The sequence below is a fragment of the Protobothrops mucrosquamatus genome, unplaced genomic scaffold (assembly GCF_001527695.2).
Source record: "Protobothrops mucrosquamatus isolate PMUCROS unplaced genomic scaffold, P.Mucros_1.0 scaffold3179, whole genome shotgun sequence".
In the NCBI taxonomy this organism is placed as follows: Eukaryota; Metazoa; Chordata; class Lepidosauria; order Squamata; family Viperidae; genus Protobothrops; species Protobothrops mucrosquamatus.
In genome coordinates this window covers 1-15,477 of record NW_015389177.1, presented here as the reverse complement: position 1 = coordinate 15,477, position 15,477 = coordinate 1, and the positions used below count along the sequence as shown (strand labels likewise).

General features: G+C 37.5%; 2 protein-coding genes across 3 annotated transcripts in view; one reads left to right on the top strand and one right to left on the bottom strand.

The window, feature by feature from the left end:
* Positions 1-3,400, top strand: part of LOC107297200 (serine/threonine-protein phosphatase 2A 56 kDa regulatory subunit delta isoform) — a 31,911-nt gene extending 28,511 nt beyond the window's left edge. The window contains 1 exon segment of the mRNA XM_029286249.1: positions 310-3,400. Within this exon segment, the coding sequence (XP_029142082.1) occupies positions 310-447 (138 nt within the window). The 3' untranslated portion in view covers positions 448-3,400.
* On the bottom strand, positions 3,283-7,090 carry MEA1 (male-enhanced antigen 1). 2 transcript variants are annotated; one of them, XM_015826559.2, is made up of 4 exons: positions 6,932-7,090; positions 5,155-5,437; positions 4,943-5,045; positions 3,283-3,901 (listed from the first exon to the last, which is right to left on the bottom strand). In XM_015826559.2, exons 2-4 carry the CDS (start codon positions 5,425-5,427, stop codon positions 3,738-3,740), a joined length of 540 nt encoding a protein of 179 aa, XP_015682045.1. In that variant the 5' UTR covers positions 5,428-5,437; positions 6,932-7,090; the 3' UTR covers positions 3,283-3,737. The 2 variants fall into 2 exon arrangements, with proteins under 2 accessions (XP_015682045.1, XP_015682043.1); XM_015826557.2 differs by having other exon boundaries at positions 6,992-7,090.
* Between the last annotated feature and the right edge of the window lie 8,387 nt (positions 7,091-15,477).

The following is a 15,477-nucleotide window of genomic DNA, read 5'->3' as shown; positions in this document are numbered from 1 at the left end:
GAAAAATCAGACTGTCCTGTCCTACTTGCTTAGTAATTTCTACATTGATTTTTATTTTAAGAGTTGTAGAATTTAGTGCCATCATAGATTTAGTGGCATCTGTCTATGTAATCACCTGAAAACAGAGATTGGGTACAGTGGGCAAATAGATACTCTATGGACTTGAGAGATGGGCCTTGTTAAACCCAACTTGGCCATGATTTAGCAAACTATATATAATACCAAAGAGAAGAGAGCAAGTTAGCTCTTGGGAGAAATTTGCAGATCCTAAAAACTATCTCTAATTATTTGCTATTTGTTTGTGTTTAGATGTTGAAAGATATAAAGAAGGAGAAGGTTTTGCTCCGTCGGAAATCAGAGCTTCCTCAGGATGTCTACACCATAAAGGCTTTGGAAGCACACAAGAGAGCAGAAGAATTTCTCACCTCAAGCCAGGAGGCACTCTGACGGGCTAGGGGGACCCTGGAGGGTACACAGAAATGCACTTTGTTCTAACATATAGCTAGGGAATGAACATGGTGACCTGTGCCTGTCCTCCACTCCATTCTCATTCTTTCAGGTTCAATTTGATTTTACATTGTACCTCATATCCCACCACACTTTCACTTACTCCTGCTTTAAATATTTTTAAGGCTGTGTTTTGTGTGCACGTGTGATGGGAGCCTAGGAACCTGTGAGAATATCATTCCATTGCAAGGAACATCCTAAGTTCCTGAATTTGTAAAAAAAAATAATTCTGCAGTCCCAGGACCAAGGCATTGGGAATTTTATGTTTATCAGTCATCCAGAGCCCTTGATTGATGTCCTCTTTCCACCTATCACACAACTATGTGGTCTGCATAATGTAATTTTTATGTTCTATTGACTAAACAGGTCAGTATAGGCAATTTTCTCTTGGGAATAATGTGATATATCCCTCCCATAAGACTTAGAATAAATAGCTAATCTGATGGAGACTGCAGCTGCGTTTGGTCATTATGAGTAAGGGTGATAATGTACATCCCCCTCCCTGAAATTGTGTTTGCATTACCAGCCATGCATAATTCCAAATCCAGTGATTTAGATAATGCTTTCAATGAGTTTCACCTTCCAAATAGAGGCTTGCAGTTGATCTATGTGCCTGGCAGCTATTGTGCAGCTGCTGCATGAATGTGTTATTTGAGTCTTGCTTTCTGCCTATCTTTGTTAGAACTGGAGGGAGAGTAGCTGTTAAGCACATTCTCTACTAATGTCAACTTTCCTTTCAGCTGTTGGGTTTTAGGCTCTGGCAAATCTTAGATAGCTTTATGCATTTTGCATATTGAGAATCATAGGCAAAATTAAATAAATAATGCAGGAAACTCCAATTTCCAATTTATCAACTGAGCTAGTCTTTCCTAGTTAACTCCTCTCCCTGTTGCTAAATTTCTACTCCCAGTCTCTCGGCTAGCATGGTTTTGTTTTCAGTGTTTATATGTATTCCAGCTGTTCTAGCCCCATTCGTCAGTTCAAAAAACCCGACATCAAGAAGTAGCAGAAATTCACTTTAGGGAATATATAAATTTGAAGTATTCAGATTTCTTTTAAGTATGGGTAACCAGAATATAATAGTTACATTTATTTAATAGCTTCTCATAGTTGAAAAGCTGCTGTCTAAATTTGGATCATGGAAATCGCACAAGGGGAAGCCTTCGCTATCCTTTGGTTAAAGATCTTGTGCTCTACCTTTAGAAAAATTGTTTCTAGTGAAATTTATTGCTCATTTAGAGGCCCCATTATTGGGAAGCAGTGGAATATCAGAAAAGTAATGATTTTGAATCGGACTGTGAGGCTTTTTTTCATGTTCTTGTTTAAATCTCCATGTTTGTGATGTAATTTTGTCTCGTCTACTTACTTATACCTTTCTGTTTCCACTGTATCTTTAATGACTTGATTGAAGTTTATTTGTAGGATATTTCATTTCAATATTCACCGATTTTACCTCTTCAGAGATATCTTTTAACTCTTAAAAAACTGAAATTAAAAAAAAGTTAACGTTTGCCAATTTTCCATACTGATACTCAAGCCACAGGCTGGGTACCTATATCATGCTATTCTTTTAAACCATGGATTATTGAATAAATCACAGTGCCTGGGCTTACCCATAATTCAAGCCAAACAAATTTCAGTCTGATACATTCCTCTTCAGTATTCTTCTCTGTGGAATTCTTCATTTTTCCACCATTTTTGTCCCCTTACTAACAGTCCATCAGCATTCCGTGATCATTAAGCATGCCCAAGCTTCACTGGCCTATTTCTGGAGTTCTCACAAGCTTTTTTCCCCTCCCCTGGAACATTATTACTTTGACAACCCTTATTTTGTGCATGGTAGTATTTTAACTACATGAGGACAGGCACTTTTGAGACTGACGTTAGAATATATGATGATGCTAACTTCCATTGTCTGCTGTCAAAATACTTTCAATATCTGTTGTTCAAGATGCTCTGTCTGGCTGTAGTTTCTCATACTAATAGGAACGTCTTTTAATCCTCTTGCAAGGTACCAGTTGAAGCATATGTGGAAGAAAGTTAAACAGGAACTTATAACTGATTTGCGAGATGTCCCTGATGGTTCAGTGACAGAATCAAACAAAAACGAGGCTTCACTTAGTAGCTTGCACATTCAGCCACTGGTTTTTCAAAGTGTGGTTTAGCTGTGGGAGGAACAAAAGAAAACTTGGAGCTCCTTAACACCAAGATGTGGTTGTCTGCTTATCTATTCCTTTCAAGGTTGGGCTCTGTAAATGAGAAGGACCATACGAAATTATCCTTCATTACCCGTATGTATGCTACACAGCACTTCTATGCCTGTTACAGTTTTGCATAGGTGAAGCAGGGCTGTAATTGAGCATCATATGCTGTACACTTAGATGTAAATATAGGCTTTGTCTAATCTTTCTTTGGGATCAGGGAACTTGTGTTTGGGACCTAATATTAAAATTTAGTTTGCTGCCAATTCATTTGAGTGTCCTATATATCTATCAGAGAAGCTGTATGTAAAGAGGTTAAAAAAAAAATCACACTTCAAGCCAAATGAGCACCTCAGCTACACAACTTCCAGTTATGCTCTACCTTAATCTAGCTCTACTTAAAACCCTTGCGTTTGTCCCTATTTCAGCTTTTACCTTCCCTTACTTTTACATGGATAGGGAAGGAGCTGCCTCTTTTGTGTCTTATACAGCCCTTCCCACGAGGGACGGGGAAAGCAACTAAATGATGCATTCACTCCCTGGACACAAGTATTAAGCTGCTTTACAATTCATTATGTACATATGGTGTACTTTATTTTCAGTAGAGTATTACATAGTATGACAGTGTTGGATTTTGTACAGATGTCCCTGTATGTACAGAACTAAATAAAATGGATCTCTTGAAAAGATGATACACTGGACTGCACCTCATGGCCACGTTTAGCTCTTTAGCCCATGTGTCACAATAGATAGTGGGGAAGAGGAGAAAGAACAGACTAAACACATATCCAAAAGGCTTTCTTCTTCTCGGGATTAAGAAAACAGCCTCATATTCACCACCACTAAGCATTTACAACTAAGTATTACAGACAACTGATGAATTATTTTCAGTTTTACCAGATGAATTGATAGGTTCGGAGCTGAAGAAAGATGAAATAACTACCTAACCACTTTAGAGAAAGATAGTTTAAAATAGATTAGATCCAGTTAAGCTGTTTTCTTTGCAGGCAAGAAGCTCACTGGGGCTCTTCATTTCCATTCAGGCTTGAAGCCATTCTGACTTTGTCTGTCTTGCAGTGTTCGTTGCACCATATTCTGCCACTGCTCATCTGATATCTCATTGGCCCATGCAGGAATGCTCAGTATAGGCAGCTTGATTCCAGCCATGGTCCTTTTCACTAATTCCACATGTTCTAGAATAAAAAATAAAGGCAGAGGATGAGAAATAATCCCCAAGTATGACTGTCCTGGAGATTGTTCATGTTGTGTCAATCTAAATAGATAAAGGAGTAAATCACCCACACTGTCAAGCAAACAAAAGGTTTTTTTTAATTATTTTACTATGCATCAAACATATATGTCTCAAAAAAACCCCACATCATCCTGAGTGGAATGTTCTTCAGTTTAAAATTCTGTCATTTAAGATAAATAAACTAGTATGAAGAACTGGAGGGCCAGTGATCTTAAAAGATCAAAATAGTTATATAACACGAATAAGCAGCCTGTTGTTTGCATGCTGTTATGAAAACACTATTCTGCTAGTTACAATAATCAGGTAATTGCTAAAGGATTTGAACAGCTGGAGATGAAGTGACATAATAGCATACAAGACAATTCGCTTACGTTAAATCCCATATTATAGTTGGGTTAGGATGATATACAATCCTATTCCGTGGCTGACTTCAAGGCAAGGGAAAGGAATTCTTATCCTGTTAATGGCTATGGTTTCCATAGGCCATTATGCCTGTAGTTTTGTTTCCAAATCAAACAAATAATAGATGGCAAGCCACCACAAAAGTAGATGGGATATACACTGGATAGTAGCTTCACGTATATGAATACGGCATAGTTTATTTTTAGTACTGGACAACTACAATTAACTATATTAACAGACAGTCCTACAAAGCACATGGCAGAGTTTTTAGACCATCCTAAACTAAAATCACACTATAGCTTACTGTGAAATGTAAATCTACATGCAAACATACCAACACTGCAGGATTAAGTAAGAATGTCTAAATTTAATTTAGAGAATTGTAGAGACGGAGTTCCTCTTGGCTGGAGAGGAAAAACTGGTAGGTGATACTGATGAAGTAAAAACTGCAGCTTTTTATATGCATAGAGATAAAATAGTATAATGTGGCAGACTATCTGCATCAAATGTCTTAAATAAAGTTAGAAATATCCCTATACAATCTTATCAGCTCACAAAGTTGGAAGTTTTGTTATATTACCTGGATCCATGGGTATTGAGTTGTGACTGCTTTGAGCTACAAGTCTCTCCTCTTCTTCATTATCACTTTCAATAGGTGGGTCAGGCAGATGTAGTCTCATTGCCTGCATGATACACAGGGCCATTAAAATCAATCAAAATGTAAAGATACATGCATTAATTTTCTCCTGGTAGCATTACTCCCATATAGTGTGTTTGAAACAAAACTGCCACCTGAAGTCGCTGATTGATGTCAAGGGCTGGCTCTGTGTTCGTTGCTGTTAATTCATGTGTTGTTGGTCCCTGGTCCGGTTCTTGGTTCAGTGGCTGATACACATAGCCATTATTGATACCCTCTTCCTCCTCTTCCTCTGGTTCTTCACTACTCCATTCGCCAACAGGATCAAGAATTCCATCAGATGATTCTTGAAGCCCCAGCTCCTCATGCTCATTTGGACAGATCCTCTCTGGACCCATTCTCTGTGTAACTGCTGTCTCTAAGGCCATGCAACTGGATCTGTACCGAAAAAAGAAACTTGATCTCAGCACCTGGCATCACAAAAGTAGTGAATGTGAAAAAGAAAACTGGGAAAGAGTGTAGGGAACCAAGAGATGTCAAATTTTGTCCCAGCAGATTCCATTCTAAATTATCACACATAATTAAGTACTATGCTTAAGTACTACTTGATACAGTAGGTATTTAGAATTATTTTCAGAAACTGCATCTGTCACTGGTGAAACTTTTACTTTGTTACCTATGACAATTTTACACATGCAATGCTATAGTAGTTAACCATTGTTTATTTAATAAATCACAATAAGCAAAGTTCACATATGCCAATACAAAACCAAATAAACCACATTATAGCTTCATGCAGCATATGATTGCAGCCTCTAATAAAATCAATAGTCCTGCCAAACCTGTGATACCATTCTAAGCAAACTCTTGATCAGAATATCAGTTAAAGTTTAGTTTTTCAGATGAAGTAATGTTACCATTACAGATAATTTGTTAAGGTTCACATTTTAATCTATGGGAAAATAAGTACACATGAATAGGGACAGAATAAAACCTGTCCTATTTACTATGGTAACTAGAGTAGAACCTATGTCAATATCTCTCAATATACTCTACTTTCCTATTCCATGTTAGAAAATAGGTGCAAAACATCCTGTAGAAAAATGGTGAAAACCTCAGATAAAAGACACTGATCAGCATAAAATTTTGTTAGAACCTCAGCAGTAGCTAGCAAAGCCAAAACAATTTTAAAATACATCTATATAAAATTATTGCATAAAATATCCTGCAAATTCAAAGAAAAATCCATAGTTACCACGTAATTATAAAATACACTCAGTTCACTCCGTTCTATATTTTAATACTCTGGAAGATATAATTAACTTTTCAATACATTAATATTTCTCTCCTTGTTCTCAGCAACCTTGTTTAGCCTACAAGGGTAGAACTAGACCAAAGCCTATTTCTAGCAGCCAATGGACATCCACAAGCACCATATAAAAGAAATAACCCCTACCTAAAAATCCCGACCACCCTCAGAATAAAGATGCTGGACCAGCATTTTACCATTGACAGTCTCCTTTCCTACAACTCTTATTCATTTTTAATATCATATTTAATATTATTGCAGCCTATGGAGATTTCTTTAGTTTAACTATAGGCAGTGGGAAGTCATTTATTTGGATGTCCTCGAATTCAGCTTAACTCGTTATTCCGAATTAAATGGGCAAAAGAGAGAAAGCCACAAGTCGAATCTATGATACGCAGTTTTATACCTCTCTTTACTAGCTCTTTTTATCTTAATTGAAGAGTCTAGTCTACCTTTCAGGGTTGCTCTAGTTATTAAAACAAGGTCATACATGAGAGAATATTTTTGATATTTAAAACTGCCTTCTATATTCCCGTATCATCCCCTATGATAACCTCCATTTCCAACATCTGCTCGTCCCATTTCACGCGGTACAAACAGGCGACATAAATACTCCCTTGCACCTGCTAGGAAGTGCTGTCAGCAATCACCATTACCACCACTACAAAATCTTCTATCCTCACCAAGACAAATTTCTCCCTCTTGTTATAAAACCGAACTAAAAGATCTTCCACGGCCTCACCCCCGGAAGCAAGGCACATCCGGCCATTGAGATAATCGTCATAGCTAAGCGCGGCTGGAGAACTCGTAACTATGACGACGCAAGCCAACGCTGCACTATGAAGAGACTTGACAACGTCGTTCCCCATGTCTAGCTCCGCCCTTCTCACGACAGTGTCCTTTTCCCCCCTTTTCTGTAGCCTGCAAAAATTTCTCTGATAGGTGCTTTACCTGTGATCAGTGCTGCAGAAAAGAAAAATTAAAAAACATCTCCGCTAGTCTGTATAGCAGCTAGTCTGTATTAGAAGCCCATGGCAAACTATTTCCCGAGATCACATTGAAAAGATGAATTATTAGCTTCCCTTTTCCCTGATGAAAAACATAAGCCTTGTGCTGCAAAACATACTGTTCTCTTAAAGCAGGGGTTCTCAACCTTGGCAACTTTAAGACTTGTGGACTTCAACTCCCAGAATTCCTCAGCCAGCTCTGCTGGCTGAGGAATTCTGGGAGTTGAAGTCCACAAGTCTTAAAGTTGTCAAGGTTGAGAAACCCTGATTTAAAGGCACCAAGGGGGAAGCTTTATGATTCAGCTGCCAGCTTGGGGGGCAGAAGCTGTGCATCAGACCACAAGGCATGGTTGTTGGCCTACGATCATTTCAATAGGCTACGCAAATTTCAAAGTTTATTTGATTTGGAACTCTATTGTTAGGTACTACTATCTTATTTATCACAGAAAAAAAGTAAAGGGGGCTTATTTTTCAGCTAGCTTAAAAGTATACATCTCTCAAAATAATTACATAATAATATCTTAATAAATTTGAAAAACCCTAGTTAATAACATCCAGTCCAGATGTTAGTAAAATTAATCCAAAGCTGCTAAAGGTTAAGGCCTAGGCTCATGTTCAACAGCAACATATGCATAATATTGTTATAGATTTGTCAATAAGGACAAATAAAACCCCAACCATGTTTCTACTCTCACTTAAAACAAAATTAAACTGGATTAAAATGTCAGCTTCTCCTTCATCAGTTCTTAACCATTATATTTGTACAACACATCCACTGCCTAATTTTCTGTGACTAATCCGTATTAAATGCCCAAACTATAAATGTATACAATTGTAATGTTTAAACAGGAAGGGATATTACAAGTAATATAGTCCCTACCCTACACAGGAATCTATTAAAACAAGATTAGACAAGATTAGACAAATCAGTTGGCTACCGCCCCCCTCTTTTAAAATCTCAAGGGAAGAGGGAAGGTCCAACATTCACTGTTCTAGTCCAGGGGTAGGCAACCTCGGCTCTTTTATGACTCATGGACTTCAACTCCCAGAATTCCTGAGTCAGCATAGCTGACTCAGGAATTCTGGGAGTTGAAGTCCATGAGTCATAAAAGAGCCGAGGTTGCCTACCCCTGTTCTAGTCTAATTGTTCTTTTGCTTAACAATTTCATTGGTTGAAGATCATCTTCATTCAATTATGACAGTTAAAGAGCGATAAATGGGTGGGTTCCCCATCTTTTCAAATATCATACGTGAGGCGAGAAACATCTCCTCCCCCCCCCCCACATGCGCTTGAAATCTTCTCTCGTGCAACCTCACACTTCAAACTACGCGCAAAAGTAGAACACTACATTTCCCAAGCTCCCTTAGCGAGTGGGACAACCCCCGCGCTTACGCGCCGATGCTGGACTCAGGCTGGGCCTGGATGAGGGAGAGGGAAAGACAGAGATTGAGTCGCCTGAGGAGAAAACTGGACTTAGCCGGGGCGTTAGAGCGGGTATGACCCTTCGGGGCCGCAGGTCGGCCCCGCTTCCCTCTCTCCCGGGCAGGTAATGAGCGAGAATGAGCTCCTTCCGAGCCGCTGCTGAGGAGAAACGCGGGTTCAACAGGGTTCTGCCGCGGGGCAGGTGGGCAAGACGCGCGTTGGGAGGGCGCTGGGCATTGGAGGGGCAGTCAGAGATCGTGGCTACGCTCGGCAGGATGTGAGGACAGCCGAATCCTCGTGGCCGTCAGGTACTGGGATGGCGGTGGAGGCCCGCCTCCAGGGAAAAAGAACACGCATGCCGATATAAAAGGGACACCAGACCACTGAGGGGTGTGACAGGACGGGCACCTTTTGTGAGCACTGAGAATCCTAAACTGGAGTCTTAAAGGAGGCGTCTTAGCCTTATTTTTCCTGGCCCTTTCCAGATAGCCTGAACTGGAGCTCCCAGCATGTGCCCTCCAGGGTTATATGTCCTGGCTGAGGTGGAGTATCAAACATCCCCTCATAAATCAAGGTATGAAGTCCCCAACGTCGGAATTATTTTACGAAATAGAATATCTAAGGAAATACTTCATACACACAAAGACGAATACTCGAATAAAATAATAATAAAAGAAATCGCAATTTGTTGGCCAGTGATGTCAGCAATAGGAGATGCCTGTTGTGGGGAAAATCAGTTCTTAGATGAGTGGAATCAATTATATATATATATATATATATATATATATATGTATATGTATATGTATATGTATATGTATATGTATATGTATATGTATATGTATATGTATATATATGTATATATATGTATATATATGTATATATATGTATATGTATATGTATATGTATGTATAATATATTTAATTTTTTAATTATATATATATATATATATGATATATAGAGATATAAGGTCAGCTTTTTATCTTATTACAACAATCGCATAGATTTACTTAGCATTTGTTTATGTACATAGACAATGTTTTCCTTTTGGCATCTGACATCCCCAAACTGCCACCTCCTCTTGATTTATGGGAGATGTTTTCTTCCCTGTTTTATTTTTTCCCCCCCTTTATTCCTCCCTTTTGGTTTCTGAAGGAGGACAGGCACAGGAAGTATGAACTCCATTACCTATATTAGTAACTTGAGTTCCTTTATGAGTATGTATGCATTACCTATAGTAACTTGAGATCCTTCGCCTATGAATATGTAAGCTTACATTATCTGTTACTTATGCATTAGTCTCTCCTGCCCTTCTGAGATGTATGATTATGAGAAAATCTGTTCTTTTATGTCATAGCATGTATACATATAAATATTTTGTACATTCTCAGATAAAACAGGTCTGCAAACCTTGATGTTTAAATATGTTATTAATTTTCTGAAATTTGGGAATGGGCTACAGTGATAAAACTATATATATGTAATGTCCATATAAGTGCAAGAGTAGATGAGCAAATATAAAAATTGGTTCACAGTTTGCAGTTTAAGAAAAACCAAATATGCATGTGCAAATTATTGTTATATTTCTAGCTAAAGCCAAATAACATATCTAATATGAATATTTGCACTTCTTTATTTTTTTATTTAAATCAAAGCATAAATTGATTGCCATTACCTGTGGAGAACAAAATCCAAGAACAGTGTTTTGAATATCTTAGTTTGTTTTGCTGAAAGTAGAATTCCTTGAAAGACGTTCTTCTAGAAAATATTTTATTAATTTCCATTTTCCCCTGAGATTTTTTCTCTTCCTTATAATCTGCTGTGGAGCTAATAATAACATTAATATATTTTTATTTCATGCTATGTAGTAGTTTGTTTATAATTGTGGAACTTTTGACTATATTTGCATCTGGTTTTCCCTGCTTCTTATTGTACGTTTTGTGATACTTTGTTAAGGAAAATTGCAATATAGTTGAAATACCAAACTATTCATCGGAATGCTTTGCTGAGTTGGATTTGAATGAGAATTTGGGACAAAAAGTACTTTTAGAATAAGAAGTGTGTGTGTGTGTGTAGGTATATATATCTCCACACACACACTTCCATTAAGAATTGTACAAAGTAATCAAGAATTTTTCATTAAGAAATTTCAGTATAGAAATATAATATCAGTTGACATTCTTATTTTATTGTGGTTTTTTTAATCTAAGTGAAATGTTAATATATATTGCAAGTCCATGTATGATATGCCATACACTAAATTAATAATCAGTTGATTGTACATGTTCTCATTTAATAACCATTCAGCAACTGTTTGAACAAGAGAGACTTACGACTGGTCTTTATAGTTGCGGCCATTGCAGGGTCCCCATAGTCATGTGACCTTGATTCAGGTGCTTAGTAACTGCTTACAATCACAACATTCCAATATTCTGCAGTCACATGATCACCGTTTGTGATCTTTAGTGCCAGCTTCTGAGAAGTCAAGTTAATGGGGAAGCTGGCAGGACATTGCAAATGGTGACCCCACAATGCCGCAACCATGTGGGATTCACCTAACAACAGCAAATGAGAATGCTTGAACTGCCTTTTCCAACCATGTCGCTTAGCAATGGAGTTCCCCATCTCAACTATCATTGGTAAGCAAGGACTGCCTGTAATAACGTACAGCAATATTGCGAACATTAATGCTGCTTTCTATGAAAGATTAGATTGGTCTTGGAAATATTGATTTTTGATCTACAGTATTATAGTCAATCTTGTCTATTGAAGAAAAATCAGGGTCAGTAATTTGAGACATCGGTATGTTGTCCCTGACTAAATTTTATAAAGATTGTTATTTTGAAAAATTCTATATTTTAAAAATTTATGCCAGAAGATATAATGGTAGATAGTTTGTACTTTGTGTACACACGGGCAGCTCAATCTAAAGCTATCTCTTAAAGTTTTTGCAACCTATTGCCTGGTTAAGCAAAATCACAATTATATTGGTAGGACTGGAGTGAGTTTGAGGACTATTTTATGAGGAGAGGCAATGGCTAATTGAATTTAAACAAGTGCTTCTGTGTTTGAGTGGCAATGGCTGCTTTTTTACATAGTTGTTCAGATACTGATGTAGAGCAGAGGTCCCTAATCTTTGGGGCATCAGGGACTGGTTCAATGAAGAGAGTTTTTTCCACGGACCAGAGGGGGCATGGTTTCATGTACAGCCTGCATCCCGCAGATAGGGCTTCGCTTGTTTGTGCGGACTGGTTTCTGGCATGCTGCAGACTGGTGCTGGTCCATGGACCGGGGGTTGAGGATCCCTAATGTAGAGTTTCTAACTTGTTTATTATTTCATTTTATTGAAAATTTTGAGGAAAATATGTATATATTTGTCTTGTTTTTAATTGAGCAGCTGGGTGATATATAAGTTTAATATATTAATAAAGATATAAATATATTTACATCTATTTAAGATCTATAAAGGGGCAGCACTGTATATGGAATAATAATAATATAATTACCGGTATAATATAATTTGAGATTTTCTGATATAAACTTGATATTCTCATTGAATAAATTAAATATATATAAATTAAATCAGGCCCCAGACTGAAGACTCTGTTACCTGCAACTACAATATACTCTGTGGAACTATTACAGGGAGGCTGTCTTCAGTCTCTTTCTTTCACCCATTTCTGGGCTGAGTTGCTGTTACTGGAGTGCACCCCTTCCCTCCTGGGGATCCACCTCTTTACTACTTTCCATCACATAGTGCTTGCTTAACAGCTGCTGTATTTAGTGACCATTTGAACCTACGATGGCACTGAAACAGTCACAGTGTCCTGTGGTCACACGATCACCATTTGCAAGCTTCACAGCTAGCTTTTAACAAGCAAAATCAGTTGAGAAGTCAGCAGTAATTTGTAAGTTGTGGTCATATGGTGTTGTATTTCATTACCACAGCAGAACTGACATAAGTCTGTTTCAGTCTTGTGATATTTCAATTAATGACTGCATCACTTAGCTACGAAGTTGCCAGTCCCAATTGCATTAGTTAAGTGAGGACTACCTGTATATGTTAGCATATTCTACTATCATGACATAATAGCTGAAAGCCAATGAAGGTATTTTCATCCTATCAAAAGGATATTGGTAGCAGCTAATTCTAACAAGTTATGTGGCTATTATATGAGAACCAATTGAAGTTTTTCTGTAATTTTTAGAGCAGCCTAATATACAATAGATTGCTGTAATTAAAACTTGATGTTCTGATAGCTTTGAAAATTCCTAGGAAGTTTTAGAGCAATATTTTTCAAACTTGGGAAATTTAAGATTTAAGATGGATTTCAACTCCCTTTGACTGGTTGGGGAATGTTGAAAATTGAAGTCCACACATCTTAAAGTTACCAAGTTTAAAAAACTGTTCTAGAGCATTCACTTACTACTTATGACAGAATGGCCACATAACAAATAGAGGAGAGGCCAAAATGGGATAAAACCCATAGTTCCAATGCATATATTAGTGTTGTTTAAGGAGAATAAGTATTTGACTGGCAGTTGTTAGTATTATATTTTTATCCTGTCTTTTTAAAACATATTTGGTTGTTTCACAATGGCAAACCTCTAAAAATTCCTGCTTGTTATTTTCCTCGCAAAAATAACCCTGTCAGGTCGGTTAGGATCAGAGAGACTAACTGACCCAAAGTCACCCAACCAGCTTTCATGCCTGAGGCTTAGAATTCACCTGATTTCTAGACTAGTACCTTAACTAGTACATCAAACTGATTCTCTCTTCTCATTGGAAGCTAGAATAACTTTATGAGATAAGAAGTGGCTAGATAGATTTGGTGAAGGCAGCCTGTGAGCATAGCTTGCTGTATACCTTTTGTTGTTAACTCAGCTTATATAACTTGTGGTGTGTGAACTTTCCTTTCTGCATCTGGCATTCTTATTGGTTTTGACAGTTTTTGTTTTTTGTGATATGCCATTTTAATGATATTTCACTAAAGGGAGACATTGACTCGGAAAAGAGGATTAAAACACCTGTGATCTGTTGTCATCAAATCTGTCACTTTTCAACCAGTGGCAAAAGGAAAGTAGAGGTACCTGCAAGGATAGAACATCAGTAATTGTAGAGATGCCACATGACAGCAGCTGATCTTAGATCTTATTCTGAATGCAATATTGGCAGTATTTGGGGGGAAGTGAAGGTAGATGGCTTTACATTGACAACTTTGTGATGTCCTGGTTTCACTTTACAATATGAATGGGGATACAATAGCCAAACAGTCACAAGTCAGGTTGTGCAATCTTTCAGATGCATTTCCAGTGTGGAAATGAGAAATAGTGTTTTATACAAGGAATTAGCTTAATTGGTATATTCAAGAGTGAAAAACTATTGAGGGATCAGAGACTATACTGCAACCACACAATACTTTGAGGTTTGCAGGAGGTCTTTTGCAAACCATGATTTAACTGAAAGAGAAGCTTTATTTTGTTGTTTGGATTTTAAACTGTGAGAATGGAAGTAGAAGGCTTCAAGAAAGCAAACTACTTTTAGTCTTACTTGAAAATCATCTAACTCCTTCCATAAAGACCCAAAACAATACCACAAAAATTCCCAGAAGCCTTCTACTCCCAATTACCCTCACATTTTTCTTAAAAAGAAAAAATGCAGCCAAAATATTTTGCGGCTGAATTTTGGAACATTATCTCTGAGAAAACTACAAATGAGGTGTAAAGGTAACAAATCGCTTGGTTTGTTCTATATGGATATGCTAAAATACTGCAATAATTGTCCTTCCATAGTAGATTTGACAACATGCAAATGATTTTCATAAGTCATCTTAAAACCTAATGGAAATAAAAAAGAAACATCCCATTCTTAGAACTGTGATACAGTACTCTAATTCAAATATGTGGTGAGCTATGCTGTCTACATTTGTAGTTACTGCACTAAAAAGGATATTGTAGAATAAAAATAAAATAAGAAAACAACCTTTATGGTTCATTAGTGGTTTGGAGTAGCTTCTTATGAAGTATATTACAGTAGTTGGAGCTTTTAGCTGAGAATAACAGAATATGAGATATGTAAAATCATACACGGCATAGGCCAGTGCTGGCAAATTGTGTTCAGCATGTCAAAAGTTCAGAAAATGCCTAACTTGACTCTGCTGGCATGTAACCTCCTCCCCCTGAACAAAAGCGAAACATTTATAAATTCATTTATTTTATTTTTTTAAAAAAATACAGTCCAATCATATGTAATCCCCAGGATCTGCTCTGTACCACTTACCTTCAGGCAGCGTTCTCTTTCTTTTAATCGGCGTCTGTGGCTTATCCAAAGCAACTCTGAGTCACACGAGGCCTTCATTCTTGAAGTGGTTTCAGAGAACGCTCTTCTGCAACCTTTGCAGCTTCCAAAAACCATGCGAAAGCATGCTTAATTCTTGCACAATTTTCAGAGGGTTTGGAGGGACTGTGAGAGCACAACCCTATTGTGTAACTTCTGGAGGTTGCACGAGAACACACCCCATTTTCACGTGACCTCCACAGCCTCTAAAAATCACACGTGAATGGGGCATACTTTTGTGTTGATTAATGCTGGCGTGTCATCCAAAACATTATGGCATGTCATCTTTGACATATGTGTCATAGCGTTGCCATCGCTGGTTATACTACAGGTAAGAGAAGAAGAAAAAACTTTTTCTACTAATAAATAAAAGTCTAGAATTAATTGTTAGCAATTCTGCAAACT

What these genes read in the sequence shown, in the direction of transcription:
- MEA1 (XM_015826559.2), bottom strand. Translation starts at nt 5,427, where the DNA reads ATGGCCTTAGAGACAGCAGTTACACAGAGAATGGGTCCAGAGAGGATC. An exon ending in ACATCAATCAGCGACTTCAG is followed by an intron (nt 5,046 to 5,154) that starts GTGGCAGTTTTG and finishes TGTATCATGCAG; the next exon opens with GCAATGAGACTACATCTGCC. An exon ending in CTCAATACCCATGGATCCAG is followed by an intron (nt 3,902 to 4,942) that starts GTAATATAACAA and finishes TTTTTATTCTAG; the next exon opens with AACATGTGGAATTAGTGAAA.